Genomic DNA, 13,145 nt, shown 5'->3' with positions numbered 1-13,145 from the left:
ATCTTAGCCTGCTTCAGTCCCTGCCTGTGTACTTCATCATGATACTATTGGTGTGCAGCATCAGAAGACTGACTGACACTTACTTCACTTCCAAAGCAAGAGCCAGAATCCCTGCAGCAATCGGAGCGGCACTGGAGGTACCTGGGAAGCGGGTGACACACCCATCTCCAGTGTTGGTCACAGTCACCTTACGAAAAACAAAACAGATGCGGGTCAGGATGCCACATCCAATACTTCTATCTATTACCAGGGATCTGGTGCATTCTTGGTCAAAATATCTTTATTTTGTGAAGTTATTCACAGTGGTTAGAGCATCCAGAAAAAAAATACTCTACTCTTACTAAAGTAAGAGAAACCCAGGAACTAGGTAACAGAAATGGCATGAATTTACTAATCCAAGCTCTTACATGTGTGGGTTCTTTCTACAGGATTTACACTCTTTATAGATCGAGTTCCCATAGAGTACCATTAGCTGCGTTTCCATTAATCATAAAATAGCGCAAATTGAAATTGCAAAGAGAAATTTATTTCATTTAAACAGAGTAATTTCAAAAGTACTCCGTTTTTGATTTAAAAAAAAAAGTTATTGATAAAAAGTTTCTGCACTAGGATGAGGTGGTTTTTCATTTATTGAAATAGACGCATTTCACAAAACTGCAATAGAATTTTTTTTTCCCCGCATCACGTGATCAACAGCCGGCTGCAGGCGAAATGACAAAGAAAACGACAGGAAGCAGTAGGAGGACGATGGTTTGTTTTTGGGGCCCTTGAATTATGAGCAGCTGGCTCCACCAGAGCTCTCACAGCATCACGCAGTTCATAAAATATTGTGTGTCATTCTAACGTGTCGAATCCGTAACTCTTGTGTAAAATTGCCAACTACAATTTACCCAAAACGCCGCATTCGCAGCCGCTGCCAGGTAGAAGAAGCTTGTCGCTCCAGCGCCTGAATAAGACGCCGACGTCTCCTCCGATGGCTGATTTTTAATGACTTATCACGTGAACTATCTTATTCACATGTGATTTTAGTTTCATTTCTTATTTAATGTTTTGACATTAGCAGAATTTAGACAAAAGATTTGCACACATTTGTAATGGAATAACAGCTATTGTTTGTGATCCTTCCCTCTCTCAGTAGCAAATGTAAAACAATTTTCTCCTCACGTTAATAAAAAAAAAAAAACTTATCATATCCACCTCCGTCCAAAGGAGGAGTTCAAAAAGTACATACATCCCACTAGAGCAAAGTGTTAAAGCAGCGATAAAATTGGCCTTTCAGTTTCTCCAGTTCTGGAGACGGCGAGACATTTTCTCGTGTTTTTTTTCCCCGTGTTACATCCGCCATCAACACTTCGGCTCCTTCCTCTCCCTTTCTCAGCCACTACAGCCACTCTTTACCTCCAATTAACACTCGTTTCTGTATGTCTTCGAGAGTTTGCCCGGCAATCACCCAGGTCATTTGGCAGGGCTCGATAAATATCACACCAGCGGCTGCTCTTTAACAGGATTCTCTCTGCTCAGAGCAGCCTAAAAGTCACGCTGCTGGTTCACACACACACACATATACAGTCATTAGAGCCAGACAGTGCTGTTAGACGTATTAGAAGGTATTGACACACTAACCAAAGGTAGCGAGTCTCCCATGTTGGAACCTGTCAGGGTGACGGCCATCACTCCAGGGCAGGGTTCACCGAAGTAGGCGGGCTTCCCGGTCCGGACGACGGCTCCGATGGCGATGGTGTAGATGGAGTTAACGTACCCATCTGCACCGCAGTGGTCACGCTGCGTTCCACCATTACCCGCCGCCCACACAAAGATGCTGCCCTTCCCACGTCGGCCCTGAAGGAAGGAAAATGTTGACTTGGTTAAGCATCTGTCCATTTGTCACCCCGTTCATCCATCTGCTGCCACTTAGCAGGTCTCTTCCTTTAAAAACATCAAAACGTAGAGCGTTATTTTCCACATTAGAACACAAGAACGGTTTTGTTTTGATAAGATGCCTTTTTTTGTTGTTGTTGATATTAGTACATCATATCAATACACCAAACTCAATGGATGCGATCATTTTGTCCTACAAGTCACTGCGCTAGCAGCCAGAAAAAAAGGAAAGCAAAAGAATTTGCGCGAGTTCAACGATGATGAACGGTGATAGCAAACCTGGGTTAAATTGTCTCTTTAGTAAAACGGTTGGAATATCAACATAGTGTGGTCAGCATGAGGACACATAGGCAGCCTGAGGTCAGGTGTCCATAACCTTAATCTTAGATTTTTTATACAACTTTACAGTTGGTGTTTAGGTATTGTCTATAATGTCCTCCAATAGCAACATACTTACCTCGTCATACTTTCACATTTAATATCAACTTTAAACATCTCACTCAAAAACACGGTAGATGGCTGCCAAAGCGTCCCCGCCAATGGGCTTAGCACGTTTTCTGGGGAAACACCCTGAAAACCACATGATACATAACACCAGTCTGCAGTGGCTAATGCTGCTTCAGCAAACACAGTGCATCACAGGTGTTGTGCAAGAGGCTGTGTAGACACAAACAAGTCATTTTGGTTATGGTAAAAAAAAAAAAAAAAAAAACATAGCTTCAGCATTCATTGCATCTAAATGGTAAACATGTTGCAGCAGCACAGTCGTCCTCCAGGCTAACGTCCACGTTTCTAAAGAAGGTTTTTTCTTACAAGAAATTACTTCCTGAAACATTTGAAAGCTGAACAGCGCTTTGCACTAAATAACAAATCGGAAACAATAAATAGCTTTGTTTCTGAGCTCTCAGGTTTATTAATTCAATAATTCAGCAGCAAAACTAGTCTTTGAATGGAAAATGTTTCTTTTGCCAACGACTGGTTTTCAATTAAAATGTGATCAAGTACACTCAATTAATAACATTTAACTCCATTAAAGACTTTAATCGGGTCTCACCGCCAGTTTTCAGCTGAAGCATGTTGGCTTGTTACAGGCAGTCGGCCCTCAGGAAAATATAAACATAAATCTGAACTCTGCTCTTTTTATGCGACATCTGTCTTGACAAGGGAAGAGTTTTTATTTAGCTCAGTTATTCAACTCATTCAGCTTTTCCTTTGGGGAAGAACGAAGAGACGTTTATATATTGATTTAGGTTCTTTTGCTTGTTTTGTGATTTCTTACTAAAAAGCGGCAAAGTAGTTTTAATTTCCCTAAAATATACCACTTGCTTTAAGAGAGATGTGTAAAGTTGTAACAGATAAAGCAAAGAGAGGCAGTGAAATCTAATCGCTCCTCGTTTTCTGGGCTTTCGGTGTAACAGGCAATAAGAGGAGGAAGCTTGGGAAACGAAAGCCTCACCTTCTGAGTTCCTAGCCGGAGGGCTCGCTCCGTCAGGCGGTGCGGTCCGTCCATCTCAGCCCCGGTGTCCCGCGGGCCCCAGCTGCAGACGTAGATGTCGATGAAGTGCATGTTGTAGGTCAGAGCCGAGGCCTCCATGGCGTCCGTGACGACGCCGTCCAGCAGACGGATACCTGGACCAATCAGAAGCAGTCGCACAGATCAGGATTTTGATGAAAGATGAAATTTTTTTAAAATGTCAAACTTCCTGTTGTTTCAGTACAAGAATCCCCATTGTTGACGACCACAAAATTATTAGCTGCAGCATTATTACGAACCCTCGGGAGGCAGAGCAACAATCCACTGTTGTAATCTGAAATAAGTGGATGACAACACCGTTCCAGGCACCTGTGCAAAATGTTCCTTGCGATCTAATTAAACCTGAATAAAAGAGTTGATGCGCGATTCATATTCATGTGTTTTGAAAAGACTGAGTCAGGGTACAAATAATGAAGCAGATGAAATGTTATGATATTTCTTAATAATGCCTTTTTCATGGATCTCTGCGAGCTGATTTCAGCGGTTTACTTTAGAACCTACAACAGTAAAATCAAGTCAGATGTGCATTATTTAGCAAAAGTTTGGCTTCTTTCGCCGTATTTAAACAGCAAGATGTTCCCTCATAAACTGTGGCTGGCACAGCGTCCGTCCAATTAGAGGCTGGAGATGGAACCGAGAGCCGCCGCCTTCGGATGGACGTGGAGAAAGCCCAGGCGCTAAAGGGGAGAACACTTTTGAATTATAAAGGCAGTCGGTGCCATTTTTGCCTGCAACACCGCAAACTGCCAAGTTCACTTCTGTATTGACCCTTCGCATGTGTCATTACGCTCTTCGGAGAGCGGCCCTCTCCGCCGCGACGGACTCCAAAACAACCGCTGCTGGTCAAGCAGAGAGTTGGTAGCCTCATATCACTTTTATTCCGTTGGTTTATCTGTAAAAAAAAAAAAAAGTTGTCAAATCAAAATATTTGTTTTCCAAAAAAAAGATTTTGATGGAAGAATGCGTTGAGATTTGAGAAAGCCAAACACAACCATCTGAGCCAAAGTAAGGTTATTATAGTTAACTAAAACTAATGGAAATATACCTGTAAATGATAAAAACAGATTTGTTAACTAAAATAAGTAAGTAGAATTAACTGGAACTACATCATGGGCTTATGAAACAAACTAAAACATTCTGAAATTATGGATATAATATCCTTTTGTGTTTATGAATCTATTTATTAGCCTTTTGAACTGATGTGAAATAGATTTTTTTCTTTCCAAACACAATGAGTTTACATCAGCTTTCGGAACATTACACCTCTCCATTCTCCTCACACTAGTCTGCAAAACGGCAGCTGGAATAAAACACCAGTCACTTAGTTGTTCAACAATAATTGAACATATTTTTTGAAAATTGTATCTTCTATTATGTATTCTGTTGTGTAATGTACACATAATCACAATCTTTTTGAATTTTGTACCTAAAAATTAACAAGAGTATAAAAAAAAAACTAAAACTACTACTATAACTAATTCAAACTAAACTAAAGCTAAACAATATTGAACTAATAAAAACTAGCAAACACACTCTAACAGCTAAGTAAAATTGAATTAGACAAACAAAAAGTCACATCTAAACTATACAGTCACAAAACTATTACAACCCTCGGCCAAAGACAAAAAGACGTGTGTGGCAGAAACAACACTTTGTCCTCAAAGACACACCGTACTCAGTAAAACAACTGAAATCCTTTCCTTCGTAGGTTTGTACAATATAATTCTAAGCAGTTTTACAAAGAGCGACAAACTTTGCTGGATGTCAGACAACATGGCCCCCGCTCTCAGCAGTGCCTCTTCCATGCGGGTCTTAGCCCTTCATCTCCTCAGCGCCAGACTCTGTTTATGACCCAACAAGGCAAAACGAAGACTAACTGTGGAAACATATTCCTGGTCTCGCCTCATGAAGGGTTTCCCAGTTTTTTTTTTCTGAGTTCTGCAAAATGCTTTCTGGGACAAATGATTGAAGCGCACAGACAAAAGACCCCAAGCTCAGAGTTCAAATGTCAGAGTTCAGCTGAAGGATGCATCTAGTTTTCTATTTTCATGCCCTCAGACTGACGGTGCTAAATTTGATTAGAGGTGTGAGAGACGAGGGCGTACCTGGAAACAGGATGCATCGGTAAACTGAAGACTTATTGTCTATCAAATGGATATACTGTACATCAGACATACAAATATAGATCACATGCACATCAGGAAAAACTACAGATATTAAAAACTATAAACATTTAAAAAAAATCTTTCCGACAAGCAAGAACTTTGTTTTTGTGGGGAAAGAAATAGGCATGGGTCAAATGATAATAAAACAGAGTGAAGGTAATATCTGTTTTGAGAAAAAAATTTAAAATTTTTATTTACATTTTATTTTAAAAAATGCCAAGTTGAAAGTGATTTATAATTTTCTCCTGCTGTGACTGAGTGGTTCAATATTGAATAAAATAAATGTGTGGTTATTAAAGAGTAATTTTTTAAAAATGTATTATTTATTTATTTATTTTTAAGATTCACGCCCCCCAAAAAACATTAAACTTTTGTGATAAATAGGATAGATACATTTTCTTCTGCAGGGTGTTGATATATGTATATGTAGAAAATTATGTTTGAGGAAAGGCCCATTTTCAAACTCATGATAAAACAAAGAAAAAAATGTAAATAAAACAAATAAAAAGACATTTTTTCTGACTGCCTGAAGATAAAATAATACAATCTTCTCTTGTTTTAGCATAGTTAGAATTACCAAAATTACTTCTATTTGATAAACGCCAGAAGACTTAGAAAAAACATCTGTTAGAGATTTTTTTGTAACTTTTATGACCCTGTTATCTATTTTAAAAAGACAGCAATCCCTCATACAGCTGGTCAAGCTGTAAAAAAAATTTAATTTTAGGAAAGTTAAAAAATCTCAAAAAACAAAAACAAAAAACATCATCACTGAGTTTTATGACATTTAACAAAAAGAAATAATTTTGGTCATTCTCACTAACCTACAACAAGACAAGTTTGGTCTCATTAAAGTTCAGATAGTGAGAGAAAAAAATGCTTGTGTGTCTTTTTTTTAATTCAGTGTGTTTAAATATCTGGTTTCAAATGTGTTTTATATATTTTTTGGCATTAGTTTGCATTGCAAAAACACAAAATCTTACCAAGTATTTTTTGTCTAGTTTCGAGTGCAAATGTCTTAGCAAACTTAAAATAAGACAAAACCAACTTACAAGTAACTTTTCAGCGAGTTATAGAATTTTTTAAGTAAATAATTCCTCAATATTGATGAAAAAGTTCTAGTTCCACTGGCAGACTTTTTAAACGTATAACAAGACATTTTTCCCAATTTGTCTGCCAATAGAACCAATAATTTTTCATCAATATTAAGGAATTAATTACTTAAAGCAAGCCTCTATAGCTTGCTGAAAAGTTACTTTTAAGGGAGTTTTGCTTTATTTCAAGTGTAACAAGATACTTACACTAGAAACCCGGAAGATTTTGTGTTTTCGCAGTGAGAAAAATGTGTTTCTGGTACTTTTAGTGTCAATGTTGTGGAAATTCAATGCAATTACTTCATGGAAAATGGTTAAAACACTAGCAGAGCCAAAGCGTTACAAGTATATTATATGTCTAAATATTCTTTCGCTGCATTGCCAAGTCATACCAGCAATAATAACAGAGCGACTCCGGAACATAACAAGTATTTCTGAGAAAGACTCGGCTCCCATGTTGTATTCTTGGCTGGTGCGCTGCACCCACAGTCAAACTGCCTCCCATTGTCTCCTAAAGCTGGACCGCTTTCCTCACCTCCTATCCTGGCATTGAAGGCGATGCCCACACCGCAGTAGGAGTTGTTGGCCTCCATAGCAACTTCGCCGGCACAGCGCGTGCCGTGACTGAAACAGAGCGGGAATGAGATGTTAGCCACACACCGAGACTAAATAGGCAGAGATGAGACTCTTCTTCTTTATTGGATGTTCTGATCTGAGCACGCATGGTAACCGTGCCAGGACAAATGATTACGCACGGGTACATGTTGATTGGTTCAGATCAAGAGGAGACGAGGATACTGGGAATTTCTTCTTGATCAGAGAAAGAGAAAAAAAAAAAAAGATTTCTGCTGGTCTTAAATTACAAGTGATGTTTCATAAATTGATCAAATGTGTTAAATAGATACAGTGCCTCGCACTTTGAGCCACTCTCACTTTTTATTGTATTCTTGCTACAATATTCTTCGTATATTTGAGGGGATTTTATGTGATAGATGAATACAAAGAACCGAGTACGTTAGCAGCCACCCCGCTGCTGCCAACTCAGCAACTTTGTCAATATTTTTAACGACTTTCCAGAGAGAGAGAGAAAAAATAGCATCAACCAAAATCAGAATCGGCAGATCAGGGTTTTTAAATATCGGCGATCGTCCAGAAAACTGCAATCGGTGCAACCCTATCGTAGACGTATTCAACCAGAGCTACAGTGGGATGGCTTAGATCAAAGTATGTTCTGTTGAAAGTATGTCCCAGTCAAAGTCCAGACCTAAATCTAACTGAGAATGTGGCAAAACTTTAGAATTTCAGTTGACAGATGTGAAAAAACTAGACATAACCGTTGGCTGCAAAAGGCTGTTTCAACATCTGGTGATTCATGGGGAAATTAGTAAACCGTGTAAAACCGCGCATTTTTTTTTCTGCCACTCGTCAAGTTCACTTATCCACATAAAATACATTGAGGCACAGCAAGGCTCTGCAGATACATGTCGTCACCTTCCGAAAACATTGGTCCAAGTCATTATTTTGGCCAAAAGCGACTTTGTCAAAAGAAAACAAAACAAAAAATATCTCCACCTCTTTATTTCAAAAAGATGTTTTAGTCAAAACAAAAATTGGCAAAAAAAAAAGACCGGCCATTATTTTAGGAAGGCGACGACTTTAAACTTGAGAGCCTCAAACAATCATTTGTAAAAGTCTTCCTCTTGTCACGTTATCTGGTTTCGCTGCTTATTTGAACCCCGACGTAGGCACTTTGTACTTTTTGCTTTTAAGATGGCTACAGCTGACTTTGAGTCCAAAATAACAATAATAACAATAATAATAATAATAATAATAATAATAGAGGAACATAAGAACAACAACCACTACCTGTTCTCCTCATCTCTGACAGGCATGGGATCATGAGACAGACCGTGCGAGGCCCGCAGGTCAAAGCTGGCGAGGGCCTCCTGCGGAAGCCGGAGAGAAAACAAATGAAGCGCGGTGCGGGACCGAACAGCTCTCGACACGAAACATCAGAATGACATGACAGGAAATGAAGGAATCCCTCAGAAAAAAAAAAAAAAGAAACTCTGAATACTAGAACTTGTGTTAGTCTGTCAACATATTTCCTTTGACTGAAGGCAGTCACTGTCACTGCCGGTGCAGTTTATATGCGATCCGCCTTACAAAAGTGAGCATAGCCGAGGATCTGCGTCTGGGCTCAACGGGAGGACGAGGAGGAACGTCCTGGCAGCTCACTCAACAAGAGCAATTATGCATCTCTCTTGTTGCAACCAGGCTTATCCATGCCAGACAATCTGCTCTGACAAAGTACAAGTTGGCCTGCACGCTTCCAACTGCCTGCGAGATTATAAATGACAAGGCAGCAGCAAGCGGCTGCAGCAACGGCTCCACGTCTCTCTGGGAGACGGGGATTGTTTTAATGTCTGGGTCAAAGTTCTGCAGCCTTTTCAATGCAGGCAGGCGTGTTGTTGCTCTCAGTCTGGTGAAATAAAAACATGTTTTGAGTTTACATGAACTTGCATGTTTTGATAAACATCTACAGCAGGAAATTTGTTGTTTTTAAAGAACTACAGATTTATTATTTTAAAATAAACTCCTGCATAAAACTTTTGCAAATAGTGGAAGGTTTCATTTTATATTATGGGATATTGACAGTGGACAATTGCTACTTTCCTTAAATAATGGCCAAGAGTCTTTTTTTTTTTTTTTTTTGCCAAAAATAATTTTGGCAACAAAAATAAATAAATCACTTAAAGTTAAAGTTTTAAAAAAATCACCATCTCTTTCATTCCAAAAGATATTTAAGCAAAACAAAAAAAACAATGACTTAGACCATTGTTTTTAGGAAGGTGATAAAATATAAAGAAGTATATAGTTTCCCATAATGGCAAGAAAATTAAGTGTACTGTACAAACTGTCTAAAATTATTCCACGAAAAGACTGAAAAAATAGCTAAAAGCTGCATTTGTATCTATAGTTAGAAGCATTAGTTGATTCTTATTCATTTTTAGCCAAAGTCATCACACTGAAAAAAGAGGATAGAGCTCCGATATACACTGCTCAAAAAAATAAAGGAAACACTTAAACAGGTGTTTCACACTTAAAGTGTTCCCTTTATTTTTTTGAGCAGTATATATATATATATATATAGATATATATATATAGAGAGAGAGAGAGAGAGTTAATCTTTTACATGTAATTAAATCAAGTTTGCCAAACTTAATTTGTTGACTTTGTCTAACATGCCAGGTTAATAATATTTACTCACCTTACTCTACAACTGACAGCTAAACAAACCCTCAGCATGATGCTTCCACTACTGTGCCAGACAGCTGGTACAGCTTTACCTTGACTCTATTTGGTCATTGTCTTGTTTCACTATAAAACATTCAAATCCTTGTTAGTTTTCAACTTTTTTCCCCCCTTTTCTTAGCTCTTCTTTGTGCTTTTCAACATCCATTCCTTTGATCCGAGGTGAAAATTTGTGTCAGGTGGTTTGACGCTTTGAGACAGTCTGATGTTCCAACGAGACAGTGGACTTTACACATTAAAACTGGCTTTAAAATGGACAAAGTAGTCTAAAATTAAGCTTCTGGAATGGCCTCGACCTCTACTCTATTTAAAATGAACACACTTTGCTGAGCGGCCAGGTCAGTGCCAGGAAACCAACTCATTTAAACTCATTTGTGATAAAAAATGAAAGGTCAAATATCCAGACCGAATTATGCCAGGGCTATATACGCTCGAGGCCACAAAACGAGTTTTCCTCTTGAAAAAAATGACTTTCATTCAAGCATCAGTGGAGGGTGCATGCACCCGTATTGTGTTGTTTTCCACTCGTCTGATTTGTTTGTTGTGTGATTACGTTTCATTTACATGGAACTGATGTTTGGTTTACTCACAAAGTTTTTCCTCAGGTCCTTGTTTGTGTGATCCACACCTAAAAAGATCAAGAAAACAATATGTCAGAAACATTTTTGTAAGGCTGGATTAACTTCTCAATAACTTTCTGCCTTGTCGTGTCCCAGTAGATGATAACATTCCTGGCATTTTTAAAACGACGCCGACGCATCAGCGAGACAAAATCACTAATGCGTCTGAAAACATGTGCGCCGTCTCTTTAAATATTTCAATATAGTAAAACCTTTGGTTACACCTATTAATATAGATTTAGGCTTACTTTGTTGTCATTTCACAAAGACATGATAGTGAATTTAGCAACAAAATGTTGTTGCTTTGCTGCCGGAGTACACAGAAAGAATACTGAAAAACTATAAGCGTGACTAAAAATACTTATAGATGCATAAATGTGTTAGTGGTGCAGGTAGGAAAAAAAAAAGGAGAAAAAAAACTATATATCTCAGTATGAAAAGAAACTTGAAAAAGTTTTTCAAATAATAAATAAGCAGGATGAATACTAGTGTCCATAAAGAATCGGATGAGAAAGTGGAAGTGATTCTTTTTATGTTCAGTGAATCAATTAATATGTTATTTCTTTGTGTTGGTCAGCATCGACAGCACGGAGTAACAATCCAGTGAGAAAAAACAAAACTTTTCTCTTTTTTTTCTGCCCCAAACGTCCACGGCGCAACAATCTGGTCAAGAATTAAAGCGAAGCTTAAAGGAAAGCAGGATGACACCGTTTGGCGTCAGCTCATTCACTCTGCTTGTGCAGCCTCTTCCTCTGTGTGGAGGAATCAAAATCCACTGAAAGCTGGAGATCATGTTTATGAGATCCATGCCTAATTTATTTCCTGTTTTGTTCGTTCGGTAATGCCTAAGTGCACTTGTCATGTTATTGCGTTTCCACGGAGCCATGAGAGAAGTAGTGCTGTTTCGAGCCATTTGAGCCTACTATGTGGTAGACAGGTTATTAAAATTTTGAATTTTGAGTGCCCCGCTAATTGGTGCAATTAATTTGCCAAAGTGTACAGCTTTTTTTTTCCTCTTTTTTTCCCCCTCTGAAATAAGAGTTTTGTCAAGATTCATGTCACACTCCGCACACGACCGTTAGATGAGTGAAACGAACAAAAGGCTTCAAACGATCCAAATTCAAGCCATTCTTTTTCAATTTCTCATTCTTTCTTCTGGCACCTTTCTCGCATCTTTTCATCCTTCCTTTCTTTCCACATCACATCTTTTCATCCTTCCTTTCTTTCCACATCAGTTGCCTTTCTCCGGCCCCCCTGCCCAGCCCCAGCCCCCCCCTCCCTCCCCACCTCCATCTCTGCTGCAGCGGGGCTCCTGTGGTCTCAGCGAGAGACAAACGAATGAGGACCCCAGGAGGGCCGCGCCTGCTCTGCTGCACATCACTCACTCTCTCTGTGTCTCTCAATCACACACACACACACACATACACACTCATAGGACCGACCCGCCTTTGTCCCGTACAGGCACTGCCTCTGGTTGCCATGGTAACCCGGGGAAGGTTTCACTGTCACGGCCTGATTGCGTCGGAGCTCAGACAGGATGGAGCGCGGGGTGGGTGCAGCCCTCGTTGGAGCCCGCTACGCTACGCTGTGCCGCGCCACACTATGCCGCGCCGGGTTCATCAGTTACTCTGCAGACACGAGCTCTGACAATTTGATTCTTTTTTTCTTCGTCTACATCTTCCCTACAAAAGATTTTGTCTCAAATACTCTTTGTACCGTGAGTTAGCGGTGTCTGAAGTTCCTAATTTGCTTTTTTATTTGCATTTTAAAGAGCGTTTATGGTTATTTCTTTAAAAAAGTTGAAGTTTCCATAGAATTAAAAGAGGCAGTATTGTGTAAAATCAACTTTTTTTAGCTTTACGTCATGTAATAATGTTATTCCCTCAGCAAAAACATTCTTTCTGATTCTTTCAGGCATGTTTGAGGAATGCTTTGATTTCTCGTGGCAACCATTGAGTTGTGTGAAATACCTGGGTGGAGCTAGCTCCGCCTTCGAGGACGAAGCTCCTCCTTGGAGCTGCAGTGTCAAAGCTTCCACCTCACAGCCCACTCAGCTCCTTCAGACTAGCCAGCAGCAATTAGTAAATTGGTGGAGCTGTGCATCTGCTGATCTCATTACAGAAGCTACTTCTCAGTGAAAACATTGTTAAAGATGGAGTTTCAGAAAGAGCAGGAGTTTTTAAAGAGAGAGAGAGGCCCAATTTTAAGGTATTAAACTAGGAAGCAAAACTCATCTTTCAGTTTTTGTTTTGGCCATAAGGTTATTAAGGGAGGCAGAGAGAAATATAGGATTTGGGGACACAATCTCTGCCAATTATGGTCAATGAAATAGTCGAATAATCAGCTTCACCCAGATGTAAACACAGTAACTTGTTGCCACATTTATGCAAAATAACAACTGTCTGAAAATAAAAAAGCAGAAGGGAAAATCCTTCCAACTACACGAAATCCCAAAACAGAAGGAAAAATTGTCCAAAAAACCCCCCAAAAACAACAAAAGTTTACAAAAAGAACCAATCAGAACTTTTGTAACAGAGTC

At 39.2% G+C, this 13,145-nt stretch overlaps 1 protein-coding gene across 2 annotated transcripts in view; it reads right to left on the bottom strand.

Moving 5' to 3' along the window:
- LOC114144237 (furin-like protease kpc-1) overlaps positions 1 to 13,145 on the bottom strand; it is a 230,091-nt gene that overhangs the window by 109,932 nt on the left and 107,014 nt on the right. For both annotated transcript variants that reach the window (XR_003595448.1, XM_028016836.1), the window contains exons 7-12: positions 10,577 to 10,614; positions 8,538 to 8,617; positions 7,207 to 7,295; positions 3,335 to 3,507; positions 1,624 to 1,839; positions 84 to 187 (exon numbers count right to left, since the gene is read on the bottom strand). Coding sequence is in view for 1 of the 2 variants with exons in the window: in XM_028016836.1 (XP_027872637.1) it covers positions 84 to 187; positions 1,624 to 1,839; positions 3,335 to 3,507; positions 7,207 to 7,295; positions 8,538 to 8,617; positions 10,577 to 10,614 (700 nt within the window). In the remaining variant the exon portion in view is untranslated. The remainder of the gene's footprint in view (positions 1 to 83; positions 188 to 1,623; positions 1,840 to 3,334; positions 3,508 to 7,206; positions 7,296 to 8,537; positions 8,618 to 10,576; positions 10,615 to 13,145) is intronic.

The sequence above is a fragment of the Xiphophorus couchianus genome, chromosome 5 (genome assembly GCF_001444195.1).
Source record: "Xiphophorus couchianus chromosome 5, X_couchianus-1.0, whole genome shotgun sequence".
NCBI classification, from domain to species: domain Eukaryota; kingdom Metazoa; phylum Chordata; class Actinopteri; order Cyprinodontiformes; family Poeciliidae; genus Xiphophorus; species Xiphophorus couchianus.
Note: the sequence above shows the minus strand (reverse complement) of the source record. Positions and strands in the feature narration are given on the sequence as shown.